At 39.2% G+C, this 20,286-nt stretch overlaps 1 protein-coding gene across 1 annotated transcript in view; it reads right to left on the reverse strand.

Annotated features, from left to right (window-relative positions):
* The window catches only part of LOC133579338 (uncharacterized), a 204,885-nt gene that overhangs the window by 134,262 nt on the left and 50,337 nt on the right, over positions 1 to 20,286 (reverse strand). Inside the window, exons 26-33 of the mRNA XM_072912283.1 lie at positions 19,615 to 19,748; positions 19,362 to 19,520; positions 12,001 to 12,184; positions 11,728 to 11,939; positions 6,530 to 6,718; positions 6,312 to 6,458; positions 2,526 to 2,735; positions 2,354 to 2,437 (exon numbers count right to left, since the gene is read on the reverse strand). Of these exons, the coding sequence (XP_072768384.1) occupies positions 2,354 to 2,437; positions 2,526 to 2,735; positions 6,312 to 6,458; positions 6,530 to 6,718; positions 11,728 to 11,939; positions 12,001 to 12,184; positions 19,362 to 19,520; positions 19,615 to 19,748 (1,319 nt within the window). The remainder of the gene's footprint in view (positions 1 to 2,353; positions 2,438 to 2,525; positions 2,736 to 6,311; positions 6,459 to 6,529; positions 6,719 to 11,727; positions 11,940 to 12,000; positions 12,185 to 19,361; positions 19,521 to 19,614; positions 19,749 to 20,286) is intronic.

Genomic DNA, 20,286 nt, shown 5'->3' on the forward strand with positions numbered 1-20,286 from the left:
GCCAAGTATTTAATAAAACTTTTCCAAAGAAACTCATCTTCTCTTTGCTGCCAACCTTTAACTTTCCAAAAATGTTTTTCACTGTCTGTAGTAAAAAATTAAAAAAAAGGTTCAGTTTTTACAGTACAACATGCATATTAGATAGCAATTCACATACCTGTGTAAATGTGCCCCCCACAAACCCCGTCCAAATCTCCCCAAATTTGTTTGTGATGCAAACATTTTGGTTTGTGCCGTTATGGTTTTTAAGTTATTCTAAGATACAATATCTGACTAGTGATGTCATCCCCACCTTTTCCAAATCACTCCAATTATTAAGTTATTAACGTTTTATGGAGATAGTTATTAGTCATAAAATGTTAATAATTTAAAAAATATAATAGTTTGATCAAAACATTTTGCAGCACATACGATTGGAACAAGTTTTGGCAGGTTTTGACATGGTTATGAGTGTTATAACCATAAAAACTATAAAATGTTAACTTGAACACCGTAGGAGCACAAACGAAAATGTTTGCAGCGCAGGCGATTGGAACAAGTTTGGGGTGATTTGGACAAGATGGGGGGGCTGGATTACTTCATTAGTCAGAAAATGTACAAAACCCAAAATCAGTGAAGTTGGCATGTTATGTAATTCGTAAGTAAAAACAGAATACAATGATTTGCAAATCCTTTTCAACTTATATTCAATTGAATAGACTGCAAAGACAAGATATTTATTGTTCGAACTGAGAAACTTGGTTTTTTTTTGCAAATAATCATTAACTTAGAATTTAATGGCAGCAACACAGTGCAAAAAAGTGGACAGGTCCATTTTTACCACTGTGTTACATGGCCTTTCCTTTTAACAACACTCAGTAAATGTTTGGGAACTGTGGAGACCAATTTTTGAAGCTTTTCAGGTGGAATTATTTCTCATTCTTGCTTGATGTACAGCTTAAGTTGTTCAACAGTCCGTTGTCGTATTTTACGCTTCATAATAAGCCACACACTTTCAATTGGAGACAGGTCTGGACTACAGGCAGGCCAGTCTAGTACCCGCACTCTTTTACTACAAAGCCACGCTGTTGTAACATGTGGCTTGGCATTATCTTGCTGAAATAAGCAGGGGCGTCCATGATAACGTTGCTTGGATGGCAACATATGTTGCTCCAAAACCTGTATGTACCTTTCAGCATCAATGGTGCCTTCACAGATGTGTAAGTTACCCATGTGTTGGACACACACCCATACCATCACAGATGCTGGCTTTTGAACTTTGCGCCTATAACAATCTGAATGGTCCTTTTCCACTTTGGTCCGGAGGACACGACAGTCCACAATTTCCAAAAACAATTTGAAATGTGGACTCGTCAGACCACAGAACACTTTTCCACTTTGCAACAGTCCATCTTAGATGAGCCCGAGCTCATCTAAGATGGACTGATGCAAAGTGAAGCCGGCGGTGTTTCTGGGTGTTGTTGATAAAGGGCTTTCGCTTTGCATAGTAGAGTTTTAACTTGCACTTACAGATGTAGCGACCAACTGTAGTTACCAACAGTGGTTTTCTGAAGTGTTCCTGAGCCCATGTGGTGATATCCTTTACACACTGATGTCAGTTTTTGATTCAGTACCGCCTGAGGGATAGAAGGTCACGGGTATTCAATGTTGGTTTTCAGCCTTGCTGCTCACGTGCAGTGATTTCTCTAGATTCTCTGAACCTTTTGATGATATTTTGGACCGTAGATGGTGAAATCCCTAAATTCCTTGCAATAGTTTGTTGAGAAATGTTGTTCTTAAACAATTTTCTCAGGCATTTGTTCACAAAATGGTGACGCTCGCCCCATCCTTGTTTGTGAATGACTGTGCATTTAATGGAAGCTGCTTTTATACCCAATCAGGGCACCCACCTGTTCTCAATTAGCCTGTTCACCTGTGGGATGTTCCAAATAAGTGTTTGATGAGCATTCCTCAACTTTCTCAGTCTTTTTTGCCACTTGTGCCAGCTTTTTTGAAACGTGTTGCAGGCATCAAATTCCAAATGAGCTAATAATCTGCCAAAAATAAGACATTTTCCAGTTCAAACATTAAGTATTCTTGTCTTGGCAGTCTATTCAATTGAATATAGGTTGAAAAGGATTTGCAAATCATTGTATTCTGTTTTTATTTACCATTTGCACAACGTGCCAACTTCACTGGTTTTGTATTTTAGAATAACTTAAAAACCGTAAAGGCAAAAATTCAAACTTTTGCAGCAAAAGCGATAGGGACAAGTTTGGGGAGATTTGGACATAGTGGGCGGGGCCAACTTCACACAGGTTGTTGACATCCATGATGTAGAACCATCTGGCTTTCAGACTTTTAAAGATTTTACTTGATTGCTGAAGGTGGCAACACAGATCTCAGAGTCTGATGGGAAAGTTTCTGTGTTGAAGGGATGAATCAGTGCAGAGCAAACCTAAATATTGTAATAGAAATCACATACTTAATGAGTACAGTAAATAACAACTCCCATTTCACTCTATGGATGATTTAAATACACTTACAAACGGGTTTGGTGGTCTATATCCTATGGTGAGAGTGTGAACGAGCTCTTTGTTGCTATGAAAACCAGCTCTCGACTCCAGCATGTAAAGTCCTTTCAGGAGATCCACAGTGAAGGTCTCCATCAGGAGAACCCTTTGAGGAAAAGTCTGGAAAGGCTGTCTGTGCAAGAATGGAATGCTGTCACAATCATCCGGAAAGTATTCACAGCGCTTTACTTTTTTCTACATTTTATGTTATAGCCTTAGTTCAAAATGGAATACATATATTTTTGTCTTTAAAATCCTAATGACAATGTGAAAAGGTTTCCTTAAAAAATGTTGCTAATTTATTACAATTATAAAACTACAACACATGTACATAAGTATTCACAGCCTTTGCTCAATACTTTGTTGTTGCACCTTTGGCAGCAATTACAGCCTCAAGTCTTTTTGAATACGATGCCACAAGCTGGGCGCACCTATCTTTGGGCATTTTCGTCAATTTCTCTTAGCACACGGGTAACAAATTCAAGGCCCGGGGGCCAGATCTGGCCCGCGACATCATTTTATCTGGCCTGCAAACACCTGGAAATTATGTGTCAATAAAGTACTTAATATTTTCTCACTAAGTGTAATGGATGTTTTTTTTATTTTAACAGAAAAAATATATGTACTGCTTGAAATTGCATGTATTTTAAACTATAATAGTATCCAATATTGCAAACAAATATTACAGTATATTATCACACTTTCCAAATATGTTTTTGTTTAAATAAAAATACTTAACTTTACAGCAAACTACCCATCAAATTAATAAAAATGACAATAAATTTTACGTTGCACTATACAGCGTATTACTATACATACTGTAAATTGAAAAAAACAAATTTTTTTGCGTAAAAATTTGACTGAGCTGCCTGTTTTTGACTGTGAAATCTACGGTAGTTGTTTTTAACGTGTACTACTGTAAATGGAAAAACGCTACATTTGTTTTTACGGTACAAAAATTGGCTGCTAAGTTGCCAGAATAAAAAAAAAAAGAACTTGTACTGTTTTTCGATTAACCATATAATGTTGTAAAAAACAATGTAAATTTAACCCCAAATTTCTGGCAACTAAGCTGCCAGCTTTTTCTGTAAAAACTCCCCCAAAAAACAGTAGTACTGTTTTTCCATTTACCGTATATACACACAATTTTTGTAAATGTAAAGTTTTTACTGTAAAATCGACTGTCTTATTAAAAAATATATATAATTAATATGGGTTATACTTGTATAGTGCTTTTCTACCTTCAAGGTACTCAAAGCGCTTTGACACTATTTCCACATTCACACATTGATGGCGGGAGCTACCATGCAAGGCGCTAACCACGACCCATCAGGAGCAAGGGTGAAGTGTCTGGCTCAAGGATACAACGGACGTGACGAGGTTGGTAGACAATGGGGATTGAACCAGGAACCCTCAGGTTGCTGGCACGACCACTCTCCCAACTGCGCCACGCCGTCCCCATTAATTAATAATGAAATCCAGAGGCAAATTCATACATTACTCGCTGTTACAAGCCCCCCCTGATGGCAGCCATAACTGCCATGTGGCCCTCAATGAAAACCAGTTTGACATTCCTGTCTTAGCAGGATGGGAAGCGTTGGTTTTTAAGAACAATTGTACAAACCCCGTTTCCATATGAGTTGGGAAATTGTATTAGATGTAAATATAAACGGAATACAATGATTTGCAAATCATTTACAACCCATATTTAATTGAATATACTACAAAGACAACATATTTGATGTTCAAACTGATAAACTTTTTTTTTTTTGCAAATAATTATTAACTTTAGAATTTGATGCCAGCAACACGTGACAAAGAAGTTGGGAAAGGTGGCAATAAATACTGATAAAGTTGAGGAATGCTCATCAAACACTTATTTGGAACATCCCACAGGTGAACAGGCAAATTGGGAACAGGTGGGTGCCATGATTGGGTATAAAAGTAGATTCCATGAAATGCTCAGTCATTCACAAACAAGGATGGGGCGAGGGTCACCACTTTGTCAACAAATGCGTGAGCAAATTGTTGAACAGTTGAAGAAAAACCTTTCTCAACCAGCTATTGCAAGGAATTTAGGGATTTCCCCATCTACGGTCCGTAATATCATCAAAGGGTTCAGAGACTCTGGAGAAATCACTGCACGTAAGCAGCTAAGCCTGTGACCTTCGATCCCTCAGGCTGTACTGCATCAACAAGCGACATCAGTGTGTAAAGGATATCACCACATGGGCTCAGGAACACTTCAGAAACCCACTGTTAGTAACTACAGTTGGTCGCTAGATCTGTAAGTGCAAGTTAAAACTGTCCTATGCAAGGCGAAAACCGTTGATCAACAACACGCAGAAACGCTGTCGGCTTCGCTGGGCATGAGCTCATCTAAGATGGACTGATACAAATTGAAAAAGTGTTCTGTGGTCTGACGAGTCCACATTTCAAATTGTTTTTGGAAACTGTGGACGCTGGTCCTCCGGACCAAAGAAAAAAGAACCATCCGGATTGTTATAGGCGCAAAGTGTAAAAGGCAGCATGTGTGATGGTATGGGGGTGTATTAGTGCCCAAGACATGGGTAACTTACACATCTGTGAAGGCGCCATTAATGTTGAAAGGTACATACAGGTTTTGGAGCAACATATGTTGCCATCCAAGCAACGTTACCATGGACGCCCCTGCTTATTTCAGCAAGACAATGCCATGCCACGTGTTACATCAACGTGGCTTCATAGTAAAAGAGTGCGGATACTAGACTGGCCTGCCTGTAGTCCAGACCTGTCTCCCATTGAAAATGTGTGGCGCATTATGTAGCCTAAAATACCACAACGGAGACCCCCGGACTGTTGAACAACTTAAGCTGTACATCAAGCAAGAATGGGAAAGAATTCCACCTGAGAAGCTTCAAAAATGTGTCTCCTCAGTTCCCAAACGTTTACTGAGTGTTGTTAAAAGGAAAGGCCATGTAACACAGTGGTGAACATGCCCTTTCCCAACTACTTTGGCACGTGCTGCAGCCATGAAACTCTAAGTTAATTATTATTTGCAAAAAAAAAAAAAAGTTTATGAGTTTGAACATTAAATATCTTGTCTTTGTAGTGCATTCAATTGAATATGGGTTGAAAAGGATTTGCAAATCATTGTATTCCATTTATATTTACATCTAACACAATTTCCCAACTCATATGGGAACAGGGTTTGTACATGTGAGGTATTGAGCAAATGCTGTGACTACTTATGTGATATTTTTAGTTTTGTATTTCCAATAAATTAGCAAAATTATGGGGTATTGTCTGTAGAATTTTGTGGACAAAATTGAATTTATGCCATTTTGGAATAAGGCTGTGACATAAAACGGGGGATGCAAAACAACATTTTTTTTTTTTTAAAGTGCAATACATTTTCATAACATGGTCACTACTGCCTAGTTTCTCTTGTTATATTCTTATTTTTACTGTTATATTTGTATTCTTATTGCTGCTTTTATGTTTATTCTTATTGTTATATTTTCTATTTTATTTCCATTTATACCCCCATTATTTACTTTTTACTTTTTAAATTCGTTCTCAATTCTGTACACTGCTGCTGGAATTAAAAAAAATTCCTGAGGGAACTCTCCTGAAGGAATCAATAGAGTACTATCTATCTATCTATCTATGTAAAATGTGGAAAAAGTGAAGCACTGTGAATACTTTCCGGATGCACTGTATGTTCTTTACATGGGAATCATCATATGAGACAACAGGTTACAAAACAACACCTGGCACAGACCTAAGATGGAGCAATGCTGTTCTTTGGTACATCTTCTTGTCCTTCTTCAGTTCCTCCAATGTTCCTTCCAACTCAAACTCCAAGGGGCCCCTCTTTGGCTCCCACAAGGTCACCTTTATAATCACTTGTCTCTTTTTCAAAATCTTAAATAAGAGAGTTAATAAATGTTTGCAAACAAGACAAGCATACACACATCCACAGTTGTCGTTTTTACCTTGTCAACTGTGTTCAGGGCGGCGACAAGGCTGACGTTGTGTTTGCCATAGCTGGAGGACATCTGCAGGGTAAGGCTGGGTTTCAAGCTCTCCAGGGAGATGTCTCCTCTTAGAGGAGCGGTCCAGAGTGAGCTGAGCGAGCAAAAGGCTTTCATGTTTCGCTTTCCAACCGTTCCTCGCCCTTCTGCCTGTTGAATGAGGGATATAGAGTTTGTACTTCAGCTGAAATGTTATATTCGAGAGAAGAATAAAACCGATGCCCTGCTGAGTGATGTGGGAGGAGTTTGTGACAATGAGTTTTGAATGTGTTCTGTGCAGAGTTGCCTATACCGACTGATCAAGGATGAGAAACAACTACCGTATTTTGTAGAGATGTCAGATAATGGCTTTTTTGCCAATATCCGATATTCCGATATTGTCCAACTCTTAATTACCGATTCCGATATCAACCAATACCGATATATACAGTCGCGGAATTAACACATTATTATGCCTAATTTTGTTGTGATGCCCCGCTGGATGCATTAAACAATGTAACAAGGTTTTCCAAAATAAATCAACACAAGTTATGGAAAAAAATGCCAACATGGCACTGCCATATTTATTATTGAAGTCACAAAGTGCATTATGTTTTTTTAACATACCTCAAAACAGTAGCTTGGAATTTGGGACATGCTCTCCCTGAGAGAGCATGAGGAGGTTGAGGTGGCAGGGTAAGGGGGAGGAGTATATTTATAGCTAGAATTCACTGAAACTAAAGTATTTCATACATATACATATATATATATATATATATATGTACATACAGGTAAAAGCCAGTAAATTAGAATATTTTGAAAAACTTGATTTATTTCAGTAATTGCATTCAAAAGGTGTAACTTGTACATTATATGTATTCATTGCACACAGACTGATGCATTCAAATGTTTATTTCATTTAATTTTGATGATTTGAAGTGGCAACAAATGAAAATCCAAAATTCCGTGTGTCACAAAATTAGAATATTACTTAAGGCTAATACAAAAAAGGGATTTTTAGAAATGTTGGCCAACTGAAAAGTATGAAAATGAAAAATATGAGCATGTACAATACTCAATACTTGGTTGGAGCTCCTTTTGCCTCAATTACTGCGTTAATGCGGCGTGGCATGGAGTCGATGAGTTTCTGGCACTGCTCAGGTGTTATGAGAGCCCAGGTTGCTCTGATAGTGGCCTTCAACTCTTCTGCGTTTTTGGGTCTGGCATTCTGCATCTTCCTTTTCACAATACCCCACAGATTTTCTATGTGGCTAAGGTCAGGGGAGTTGGCGGGCCAATTTAGAACAGAAATACCATGGTCCGTAAACCAGGCACGGGTAGATTTTGCGCTGTGTGCAGGCGCCAAGTCCTGTTGGAACTTGAAATCTCCATCTCCATAGAGCAGGTCAGCAGCAGGAAGCATGAAGTGCTCTAAAACTTGCTGGTAGACGGCTGCGTTGACCCTGGATCTCAGGAAACAGAGTGGACCGACACCAGCAGATGACATGGCACCCCAAACCATCACTGATGGTGGAAACTTTACACTAGACTTCAGGCAACGTGGATCCTGTGCCTCTCCTGTCTTCCTCCAGACTCTGGGACCTCGATTTCCAAAGGAAATGCAAAATTTGCATGGTTGGGTGATGGTTTGGGGTGCCATGTCATCTGCTGGTGTCGGTCCACTCTGTTTCCTGAGATCCAGGGTCAACGCAGCCGTCTACCAGCAAGTTTTAGAGCACTTCATGCTTCCTGCTGCTGACCTGCTCTATGGAGATGGAGATTTCAAGTTCCAACAGGACTTGGCGCCTGCACACAGCGCAAAATCTACCCGTGCCTGGTTTACGGACCATGGTATTTCTGTTCTAAATTGGCCCGCCAACTCCCCTGACCTTAGCCCCACAGAAAATCTGTGGGGTATTGTGAAAAGGAAGATGCAGAATGCCAGACCCAAAAACGCAGAAGAGTTGAAGGCCACTATCAGAGCAACCTGGGCTCTCATAACACCTGAGCAGTGCCAGAAACTCATCGACTCCATGCCACGCCGCATTAACGCAGTAATTGAGGCAAAAGGAGCTCCAACCAAGTATTGAGTATTGTACATGCTCATATTTTTCATTTTCATACTTTTCAGTTGGCCAACATTTCTAAAAATCCCTTTTTTGTATTAGCCTTACACAATATTCTAATTTTGTGACACACGGAATTTTGGATTTTCATTTGTTGCCACTTCAAATCATCAAAATTAAATGAAATAAACATTTGAATGCATCAGTCTGTGTGCAATGAATAAATATAATGTACAAGTTACACCTTTTGAATGCAATTACTGAAATAAATCAAGTTTTTCAAAATATTCTAATTTACTGGCTTTTACCTGTATATATAGTACAGTAAACAGTAATGAAAACAGTTCTACTAACTGTACTGTACTTGCTGCTTACTTAAAAAAGAATAACACTTACCTTTCACTATTTGAGTAGCTTTTGTTCTGCCATTTGAGTACTGGCGAGCGATCTCTGAATCTGGGAACGTATCCTTCATGGATTTGTTGAAAACATCCGCAAATGAGAACGGAATGTGCTGCCCGCCTTGTACTTCTCTGACCGTTTATGAGTGACTATATCCATTCGGCCACCGTGTTATGGGTTATAGATAAACCTATGGATGACGGAGACATATATAATAGTCTCCTTTTCAGGTGAGAGGACACTAAAGGCAGTGCCTTTAAGGCACGCCCCCAATATTGTTTGTCCGGCTGGAAATTTTGGATATTACAACTTGCCGTAGTTTTGAAGCAATGCATGATGGGAATCCGGATGTTGTGTGTCAGTGTATTAACATGCCGGCTGGAATAAACACACGCTGAGAAATAGCTCCGTGCCTGCCTACTTTATGGGTTATAGATAAAGCTATGGATAACGGAGACATATATAATAGTCTCCTTTTCAGGTGAGAGACGACGCTAAAGGCAGTGCCTTTAAGGCACGCCCCCAATATAGTTGTCCGGCTGGAAATCGGGAGATTTTCGGGAAAGGCACTGAAGTTCGGGAGTCTCCCGGAAAATTCGGGAGGGTTGGCAAGTATGGGCTTATACACCGGTGCGCTCTAAAGTCCGGAAAATACAGTATGTTGCATAAAAGATAACTTGAACTATCATTTTAGCCAAAGTATGACGGCTAAACTTTGTCTATATACCTGTGTGCAGCTTTTTAAACACATTATCATCCCAAAATGCACTTTTAATTTTAAAGATACTGTAGCTTTGGAGTTTTATTGCTGCTATTTTGACTGTCCTTTGTTTTTTATAAAAATGTGATCATTTGTTTTGTCAGCACTTTGCCTAATTTCCTTGCTCTTAAGTAGACAAACCTTTTATTTTTTTCGCCGTTTAACAAGCAGAACAGTTAATGTATAAATAAATATTTCTGAATTAAGAAGTCATCTGCGTTAGTTAGCACATGCCTGTCTGCTTTTTATTGCAGTGCATGGTTTTCGGCCTATGGGGCAGAGCCACCTTCGCACACACCTGATACCCATTTCCTACCTGACTACTTAGCTCTTCAGTTCATTCACTCGGCGCCAGTTGATTCCTGATCCTTCACCCTTCCAGTTGTGCCTTTGCTCAATACTCTGTTGATGCACCTTCTGTCAGCAAATACAGCCTCAAGTCTTTTTTGAAGACAATGCCACAAGCTTGGCACACCTATCTTTGGCCAGTTTCGCCCATTCCTCTTTGCAGCACCTCTCAAGCTCCATAAGGTTGGAAGAGAAGCCTTGCTTTTCACCCAGGATGTCTCTGTACATTGCTGCATTCATCTTTCCCTTTATCCTGACTCATCTCCCAGTTCCTGCCGCTGAAAAAAACCCACAGCATGATGCTGCCATCACCATGCTTCACTGTAGGGACGATATTGGCCTGGTGATGAGCGGTTTCCCCTCCCAAACATGACACCTGACGCCAAAGAGTTCAATCTTTGTTTCATAAGACCAGAGAATTTTGTTTCTCATGGTCTAAGAGTCTTTCAGGTGCATTTTGGCAACATTTTTACTAAGAAATGGCTTCCGTCAGGCCACTACACCATACAGGCCAGATTGGTGGATTGCTGCAGAGATGGCTGTCCCTCTGGAAGGTTCTCCTCTCTCCACTGTAGCTCTGACAGAGTGACCAACAGGTTCTTGATCACCTCCCTGATTAGACTCAGTGAAGCATGGTGATGGCAGCATCATGCTGTGGGAATGTTTTTTCAGCAGCAGGAACTGGGAGACTAGTCAGGATAAATGGAAAGATGAATGCAGCAATGTACAGAGACAATGAAAACCAACGCTTCCCATTCAACTTGATGGAGCTTAAGAGGTACTGCAAAGAGGAATGAAAAAAAAAACATTTTCCAACTGTCATTATGGGGAATTGTGTGTGTGTGTAATTTTGAGGACAAAAATGTATTTATTCCATTTATGAATAAGGCTGTAACATAAGAAAATAAAGCGCTGTGAATACTTTACGGATGCCCTGTATACTGTGGCTGTGAAAATATTTTATTTGCAATTATGATTCGTACTTCGCAGAAAAAATTTATCGCGACCAAATAACCAATTAACAACGTTAAGGGATTACCGTATTTTCCGGACCATAGGGCACACCGAATTATAAGGCGCACTGCAGATGAGCGGGTCTATTCAGGTATATTTTCATACAAAAGACTCACCGGATTAAAAGGCGCATTAAAGGGATGATATTATTATTTTTATTTACGTGGCTCACCTTTGGCAGCGTCTTCTCCCCATGTACCAAATAAAATAGCTTTGAGGTCGGTATCCATCCATCCATTTTCTACCGCTTGTCCGTTTCAGGGTCGTGGGGTGTGCTGGAGCCTATCTCAGCTGCATTCGGGCGGTAGGCAGGGTACACCCACAACCAGAATTATTCTGTACATTACATCGAGTTATAAGGCGCACTGTCGATTTTTGAGAAAATGAAAGGATTTTAAGTGCGCCTTACAGTACGAAAGATACGGTATTGTATCTGTTGATAGTGGTATCTTAAAGGAAGTGTTGGACAGTATCAGCATATCGTATCTATTGTCTTTCTACAAAAAGACAATATCGAGCATAAAATCGAGACAATATTGAGCGTGAATTAGAATCAATTAGGTCTTTTTGGAAAATGAACACCACTTTACTTGGAACAATGTGACAGCTGGAGTATGGAGCTTGAGACCAGCCTCCTTTTCACGGCCCCTGTCCTTGTAGGACGCCTCCAGGATGAGGTTGCGGATGGTCACCCATTTGCTGGCTGTCACTTGAGAAATGAGCTGTAGGGTGTGGCGCCGGTGCTGACTCAGCTTGTGGTAAGTGTAGAAGTAGAGCCAAGGAGTGTCCACAGTGAATGTGCCTGAGGAAGTCAAATGTTGCAATTTATTATACAAAATTTCCATGATTTGAGTGGAGATTACCTTCCCATTTCTTCTGTGGGGTGTCATTTGGGGGGCTTCTCCAGTGTATGCCGGCCACCAGCGGCGTTAGGTTGTTGTAATTGATTTTGATGTGAGTGCTGCTCTCAGTCCCAAGCTGTCCCAGGTAAGAGTGCAACAGCTGGGTGCGATAGTTTAAATCTTTCTCTGGAACATGGAGGTTGAACTGGAATCATATCAGAAATATTTCAGTCTTTTGCAGTCATTAAGGAAAACAAGTTCTGTAGTACCTCAACTTATGAGCCTTATTAGTTCCGTGACAGAGCTCTTCACTCAAAACACTTCTGTCAGTGTCTGTCATTGTAGTTTATTGAAATCAATTTAATTAAATTTAAATTGATTTCAATGTTAAAACCTCAACATTTTAACATCTCTTAAGAAATAAGAAATATTAGGATAGGACTTTATAGGATTGTATAAAACAATACAATAGACTAACAACTACAGTGGTTTTATGAAGTAATGTAATAATAATGTACAGCATTTATCTTGGAGAATAGACTTCTACAGTCCCTCCCTCCAGCTGCTTCTCCGTCAAACACACCATCAGCAGCTTCTACATACTTTCATCGATAAATACACACCATTTAGATATTATTAGAAAATGTTTGGCTGATGGTAGACTTAATCTGCTTCAGTCTGGTGCAGACTACCAGTAATACGCTCGAAGTTGGCCACATTCTCGGTCATTATTTTTTAATTCAATGAATATCCTCCACTTCTTTTCTCAGCACTGTCCTCCTCTACACTAACTTTGTTCCTTTCCATGCTTGGAAAACAAAGTTATGTCGCTCTCCAGCTATAAGATAATGCTAGCGAGTAAGACCAGCTATTTTGGTCAGATTTTAATGTTTAGTGTCGGGTTGTCCCGATACCAATATTTTGGTACCGATACCAAAATGTATTTTGATACTTTTCAAAATAAATGGGACTACAAAAGATGTCATTATTGGCTTTATTTTAACAAAAAAATCTTATGATACATTAAACACACATTTCTTATTGCAATCAAATAAGAATTCTGGCAATAAAAAAGATGAACATACAAGAAAAATGCTCTTTTAGTAGTAAATAAGCAAACAAAGGCTCCTAATTTGGCTGCTGACATATGCAGTAACATATAGTGTCATTTCCCCTTCTATTATTTTGTCAAAATTATGAGGGCCAAGTGTAAGTAACTTTCCAACGTTCATAAAATATTTGCATAACTTTTGGGATGATACATCAAAGATTTGTCTGAGGAGACAAAAAAAGAAAAAGGGAGGCTACCCAAATAAAAGGACAGTCAAGGATCACGGCTCTCACTCGCAGGCGTGAGCTCAAAGACGAGGAGAGATTTCAGACCGATGCTGCCTTGCTTTACTAGTAAGTACCTTTCGATGCTATCGGAAATCTGCGTGGTAGCAATAAATAGCCACGAGCGTGATAGTTCGCAGTTCCACGCTGACACGACCAGTCATGCAACAAACTCAAAAGTACTGTATAAAGAAAAAACAATGCGATGATTGCAAACCGCAAATATAAAGTTGGAGTAAAATATGTAGGTTTCTACTGTCGAAAGATTAGTCATACTGAACCATTGTGGTATTATCGTGTCAGTTTGTATGTACGTGACAGTTTCTGATGATGTATGACACTACGCACTGGTCCTCATGGGAAATGTGGTCTTCCTTCAGACAAAACACTACCGCTTTGGTCCACTGGCGCCGCCAAAATCAGAATCAGAATCAGAATCAGCTTTATTGTCATTACGCAAGGTAACGAGATTTAGGCCATTCCATACAGTGCGATGTGTGCATGCTAGAAAAACAATGTGCAAATATATAAAAATTTAAAAAATGTAGAAGTGCAATGAATATGGTGTGAAATGAATATATACATGAAAAAACAAAACAAAAACAGGGGGGTTGGTGGAATGGGTTATTGCACCAAAGAGAAGGCAGTTATGAGGGACAATGGGGCAGTCCGTTCAGGATGGTTATGGCCCTGGGGAAGAAGCAAAACTGAAAGTGGGGGATTTAATATTGGCTTACTTTCTGTTTGAGCATGTACCAACCACACGTCAGTTATAATATAATAATCACTTATTCTTCTGTTGTTTTGATACTTATAGTTTTGGGTGATACCACAAATTTGGGTATCAATCCAATACCAAGTAGTCATAGGATCATACATTGGTCATATTTAAAGTGCTGATGTGTCCAGGGACATACTTCCTGAGTTTATAAACATAATACATTTTGTGATGATAAAAAATATTGATGTAATCATTGTAGTATCGACAAGTTATGGCTCTTGTACTTGATATCATTACAATCGATATCTGTGTAGACCTACCCTTTTCTATACATTCAGGAAAGCTAGCTTGCTGTTAGCGGTTAGCTATTGTATCCTCCTACAGTATGTAGTGAAGCATGTTTAGCTAGTCATTGTCTTGCAGGGATGATACTTATAAGAAACATACATTATCGCCAAGTAGGCTAGACTGACCATACGTCCTCTTTTCCCCGGACATGTCCTCTTTTGCGGGGCTGTCCGGGCGGAGTTTCTTAAATGCCTCAAATGTCCGGCATTTTAAGTTAGGGTTGCGTGTATTTTCAATGTATGTTCAGGGTTAAGAAGGGGTTAAAAACAAAACAAATTGTGAAGGTGTGCGCACGCAACAGCATTGGTGAGGGAGGGGAAGAGACAGAGAGAGCGAGAGAGTTATGACAAACGCGCATGCGTCTGCTTTTTATCGATAGATTTATCAGATTTAATTTTTTATTATCGATAGCAGGTGTGTTAAAAGTGTGCCCCGGAGGCCATTTGCGGCCCACAGCTAGTGTTTTAAAGGCCCACGGCACATTCTAAAAATACTACTAAAATAAACAAAAACATAGCAAAAGTGAAATAAAAAAGCTTAAAGGTGAAGTACAATTTAGAAAAAGTTGCAATGTTGACTAATAAAACCAGGCTGTTTTTTTTTTTCTTTCAAACGGTCATTGCTCAAAACATAATATTGAATCAAAATCAATGTTATCACGAATTATTGACCTATCAAAGGTTCCGATTACTTCACATCAAATATTTCACTTTGAAAAATCTTTTTGGTGGAAGATTTTGCATATTTTGTGTGTTTGCCATTAAAAACATTGTTTTGTTTGACAAAAAAGGGCGGAAAACAAACAAAAAAACAACATAAAAAAAACTAAAACATTTTGAAATGAGGGATAGATCTGAAGTTGATGTAGACTCCAGAGATTTAAGCGTTAAATATAAAATGTATGTATGCCCTGGCACACCATTATCAACATTTCATGACCCAAGCAAAACACTTTTTACACTTTTATACTGAAACAGATACACCTCAACTTATTAAATAAAAACATAGAAAAAACTACCAGCAGCGGTAAAGTTCAGATCCATGAAGGAAAGAAGAAAGTGAATGAATGTTTATAACTGAATACATTTACATATGTATACAAATTTTTTTTTTTTTTTTTTTTTTTTTTTTAATGAATTAAGTAACGTTTATGACAACCTTTTTCCAAAACACAATATAGAATGTGAGATATTGTCCTTCCGCCCCCCGCGACCCCAAAGGGAATAAGCGGTAGAAAATGGATGGATGGAAGATATAACAGGATAATGCATACGCTTATCTTTTTTTTTTCAAAACGCTTACAAAAAAGTGGGACCCCAAAAATTTACTGTGGGATCCCATTTTTATGACTTGATGGGGTCCCTGGGACCCCATTTTGAAAATTCCTAGCGCCAACAATGCTGTCAACAGAGGAAGAAAAATGCTTTATTTAAATAAATATATTATTTATAAAGCAAGTTCGAGTATCATTGGCAAATTTTCACCTAGTCCCGGCCTTGGCGTGCTGCCCGCCTTGGCACGCATATATGTGTCCTCTTTTTGGGATTTCAAAATATAGTCAGCCTATTGTAGGCAAGGATTCATGGTTTTGAAGTAGCTGAAACACTACATGGAGATGTTAGCGGTTAGCTATTGTATCCTCCTACGGTGTGTAGTGAAGCATGTTTAGCTAGTCATTGTCTTGCAGGGATGATACTTATAAGAAAAATACTTTATTTATCACCATATAGGCGAGGATTCGTGGTTTAGAAATAGCTAAAACATTACGAGGAGGTGTTAGCGGTTAGCTATTGCATCCTCCTACGGTGTGTAGTGAAGCATGTTTAGCTAGTCATTGTCTTGCAGGGATGATACTTATAAGAAAAATACTTTATTTATCGCCATATAGGCGAGGATTCGTGGTTTAGAAATAGCTAAAACATTACGAGGAGGTGTTAGCGGTTAGCTATTGTATCCTCCTACGGTGTGTAGTGAAGCATGTTTAGCTAGTCATTGTCTTGCAGGGATGATACTTATAAGAAACGTACTTTATTTATCGCCATGTAGGCAAGGATTCGTGGTCTAGAAGTAGCTAAAACACTAAAAGGAGATGTTAGCTGTTGCTAGCTATGTTTTAAAGCACCACTTACAGAGTGGCGCGTCAGTCTTTATTGCTCCATCTTTATTGTTAGCAGCAGCTTGTTTGCCAGCATTGTCACCGCTGTGTGTATCATGAGAATAAAAAGAAAGGATTTTTTCAAATGCAGTAGGCCTATACCTTTTTTAATTAATTAGCACCGTGGTACTTTATTAGTACCGTTATTAGGGTGACCAGGTGTCCGGATTTAGGCCGGACAGTCCGGATTTTTAATGCCCTGTCCGGCGTCCGGCGCAGCATCAAGCCGGACACGTATTTGTCCTCCTTTTTGAGGCACTAGGCTTGAAGAGCGGAGTTTTTTCATCTTTGCTGGGCTGCAGCGCGATAGCCAATCAAAGACCGTAAAAAATGCCCCCAACGCAGTAACATATCAAATGATTGGCTAAGAGCTGTGTCGGATACAAATCTGCTTATCATTGGTTAAAAAAGTAAACAAGGGTCCATGTGCTGTTGCGGCATGACATTGACAGAAAGTTAGCATCATGCCAAAACGCAAGACCTCGTTTAATTCTGAATGGATAAAAGAGAACGAATTTATAACGAAAAGCAGTCGAGACTCATTCCATGGCTTCTGCACACTTTGTCGATGTGATGTCGACGTAAGTAGTCAGGGGAATGCTGCAATTGAACGGCATGCGGGTACGGATAAACATAAAAGTAATAAACGTGCGGCAGGTACCTCTTCAATGAGGACATTTTTTCGTGAAGTTTCGTCGCCCCTGGATGACAAGATAACCGCTGCGGAGCTGTGCAAGGTGTACCATGCTGTAAAGCAGTGGTTCTCAAATGGGGGTACGCGTACCCCTGGGGGTATGTAATGTAATGTAAGTTCATAAACTGAACATCAAATTAAGTAGGCTATTCCATTCATTACCATAAAGCCAGAGTTTCCCCCATGCCATGATGGTTTGACCCTCACTAAAATGTCTGTCAAAAAGAACTGTGAAAAGAAATGCAACAATGCAATATTCAGTCTTGACAGCTAGATTTTTTGTAGACATGTTCCATAAATATTGATGTTAAAGATTTCTTTTTTTGTGAAGAAATGTTTAGAATTAAGTTCCTGAATCCAGGTGGATCTCTATTACAATCCCCAAAGAGGGCACTTTAAGTTGATGATTACTTCTATGTGTAGAAATATTTATTTATAATTGAATCACTTGTTTATTTTTCAACAAGTTTTTAGTTATTTGTATATCTTTTTTTCCAAATAGTTCAAGAAAGACCACTACAAATGAGCAATATTTTGCACTGTTATACAATTTAATAAATCAGAAACTGATGACATAGTGCTGTATTTTACTTCTTTATCTCTTTTTTTCAACCAAAAATGCTTTGCTCTGATTAGGGGGTACTTGAATTAAAAAAATGTTCACAGGGGGTACATCACTGAAAAAAGGGTTGAGAACCACTGCTGTAAAGCAGCACCAGTCCTACAGAAGTTTAGACTGCGGCATGAAAGTGGACCGGGAGATTTTCAGTGACTAGCCCACAGCTAAAGGGATGGCCTGTGGCCGAACGAAAGCCAAGGCATTGTGCGAGAACGTCATCGCTCACTATTCAGTACAGGAACATACCGACTACATAAAAGAAAACAACCTACCCTTTTCCGTGGCAACCGACGCCTCAAATAAAGGAACAAACAAGTGTTTTCCCATTGTGGTAAGGTATTTTCACTTTGATGAAGGCATCCAACATGTCCTGTTGGATTTTTATAGTGACAGCAACGAAACGTCAGAAGCCATAACAAACCAGCTGCTGGCAAAACTTGAGATGTCTGGCTTAGAGGTGAAAAACATGTCTGCATATGCAGCAGACAATGCCAGTGTCAATTGTGGCAAACATAACAGTGTGTATCAGAAGCTGAAACTGAGCCAAAAAGATGTGCTCCCTGCAAACTGTTTGGCCCATATTCTGCATAACGCAACCAGATATGCAGCAAGCAGCCTTGATGTTGATGTGGAACATTTTTTGTGGCATTTTTCTTTTTATTATATATGTTAACTACATTTAAGTCCACACATGTTATGCTTTGTGGCACTCTGCACTTGAAAAGATTCATCTCAGTGGTCACTTTTTGAACACCACAATGTATTGAATAAATACAAATACTGTTAACAAACACTTGACTTTAATATTTTTTCCTATTCAGCCACACAAACATCATCTTTAAACCACTCAAAATTGTACTATAAATAAGGTATACCAGAGTCCTATGTACACCATAGTAATTTATTGATATGCCGCATAATGTCCTCCTTTTTGGTGTCATGGAAATGGTCACCCTATCCTACGGTGTGTAGTGAAGCATGTTTAGCTAGTGTTTGTCTTGCAGGGATGATACTTATAAGAAACATACTTTATTTATCGCCATGTAGGCAAGGATTCGTGGTCTAGAAGTAGCTAAAACACTAAAAGGATATGTTAGCTGTTGCTAGCTATGTTTTAAAGCACCACTTACAGAGTGGCACGTCAGTCTTTATTGCTCCATCTTTATTGTTAGCAGCAGCTTGTTTGCCAGCATTGTCACCGCTGTGTGTATCATGAGAATAAAAAGAAAGGATTTTTTCAAATGCAGTAGGCCTATACCTTTTTTAATTCATTAGCACCGTGGTACTTTATTAGTACCGTTATACCGTACAAACCTAGCTCACTGTGACATTTGCTACGTACGCCAACTAAGGACTGGGATGCTTGTAACTTAAATGTTTGGTTACAACTTAAAGCCTAACAATTACCCGAGCGATAATTCTTATCTCAAAACACTCTTGAGGTGGGGAACTCATAAGTTGAGGAAGCACTGTTGTTTTAGCTTGGTAATAAATGATAGATCCACATTACCTCCAGTGTGTAGCTGGTGTGATTGTGTGTCGACTGGTTTTTGAAGAACTGGCTTAAGAAGAGCGTTCGTTTGTTGTTCATCTCGTCCCAATGTTTGCCGTAGCTCATGTCCACAGAAGATTTAACATGGATGGGGCTTTCCTCGTGTCTGAGGTGGACCTGACAAGAACACACATGTGGCAGATGACCAAAAAGGAAAAAAACTGCAATAAAAAAAGTAATATAAAACAACAGAACACATGAGTGCAGTTACTTTGTGGTTGATAGGAGGCGTGTGGGAACAGTAGAACTCATGATCAGCTCGCATTGTGTAGGTGAGGTTAGTGTTCCTCTCTCTCCTCACACTCTGAGACATGTGGCACTCTTGACGCAGTTGCCGGGCATCACCTGTACAGTCAAAGACAGTCCGATGATGGCTAAACTACAAAACCCAAAACCAGTGAAGTTGGCACGTTGTGTAAATCGTAAATAAAAACAGAACACAATGATTAGGAAATCCTTTTCAACTTATATTCCATTTCAATACACTGCAAAGACAAGATATTTAATGTTCGAACTGAGAAACGAAATGATTATTTTTTTCAAATAATCATTAACTTAGAATTTAATGGCAGCAACACATCACAAAAAAGTTGACACAGGGGCATTTTTACCACTGTGTTACATGGCCTTTCCTTTTAACAACACTCAGTAAACGTTTGGGAACTGAGGAGACTAATTTTTGAAGCTTTTCTGTCATGTCTGTGTGATCAGGCTTTATTTTTGGACTTTTTGTGCGGTTTTGTTTTGTCACCATAGTTACCCATTAGTTTCACCTGTCATGTCACGCACCTGTTTTGAGTCACGCACCTGTTGTTAATCATGTCCATAAGTATTTAAGTTAATTCATTTTCTGTTGTTCGGCCTGACGACCTCGCACCCCATA

The sequence above is a fragment of the Nerophis lumbriciformis genome, linkage group LG03 (genome assembly GCF_033978685.3).
Source record: "Nerophis lumbriciformis linkage group LG03, RoL_Nlum_v2.1, whole genome shotgun sequence".
Classification (NCBI taxonomy): domain Eukaryota; kingdom Metazoa; phylum Chordata; class Actinopteri; order Syngnathiformes; family Syngnathidae; genus Nerophis; species Nerophis lumbriciformis.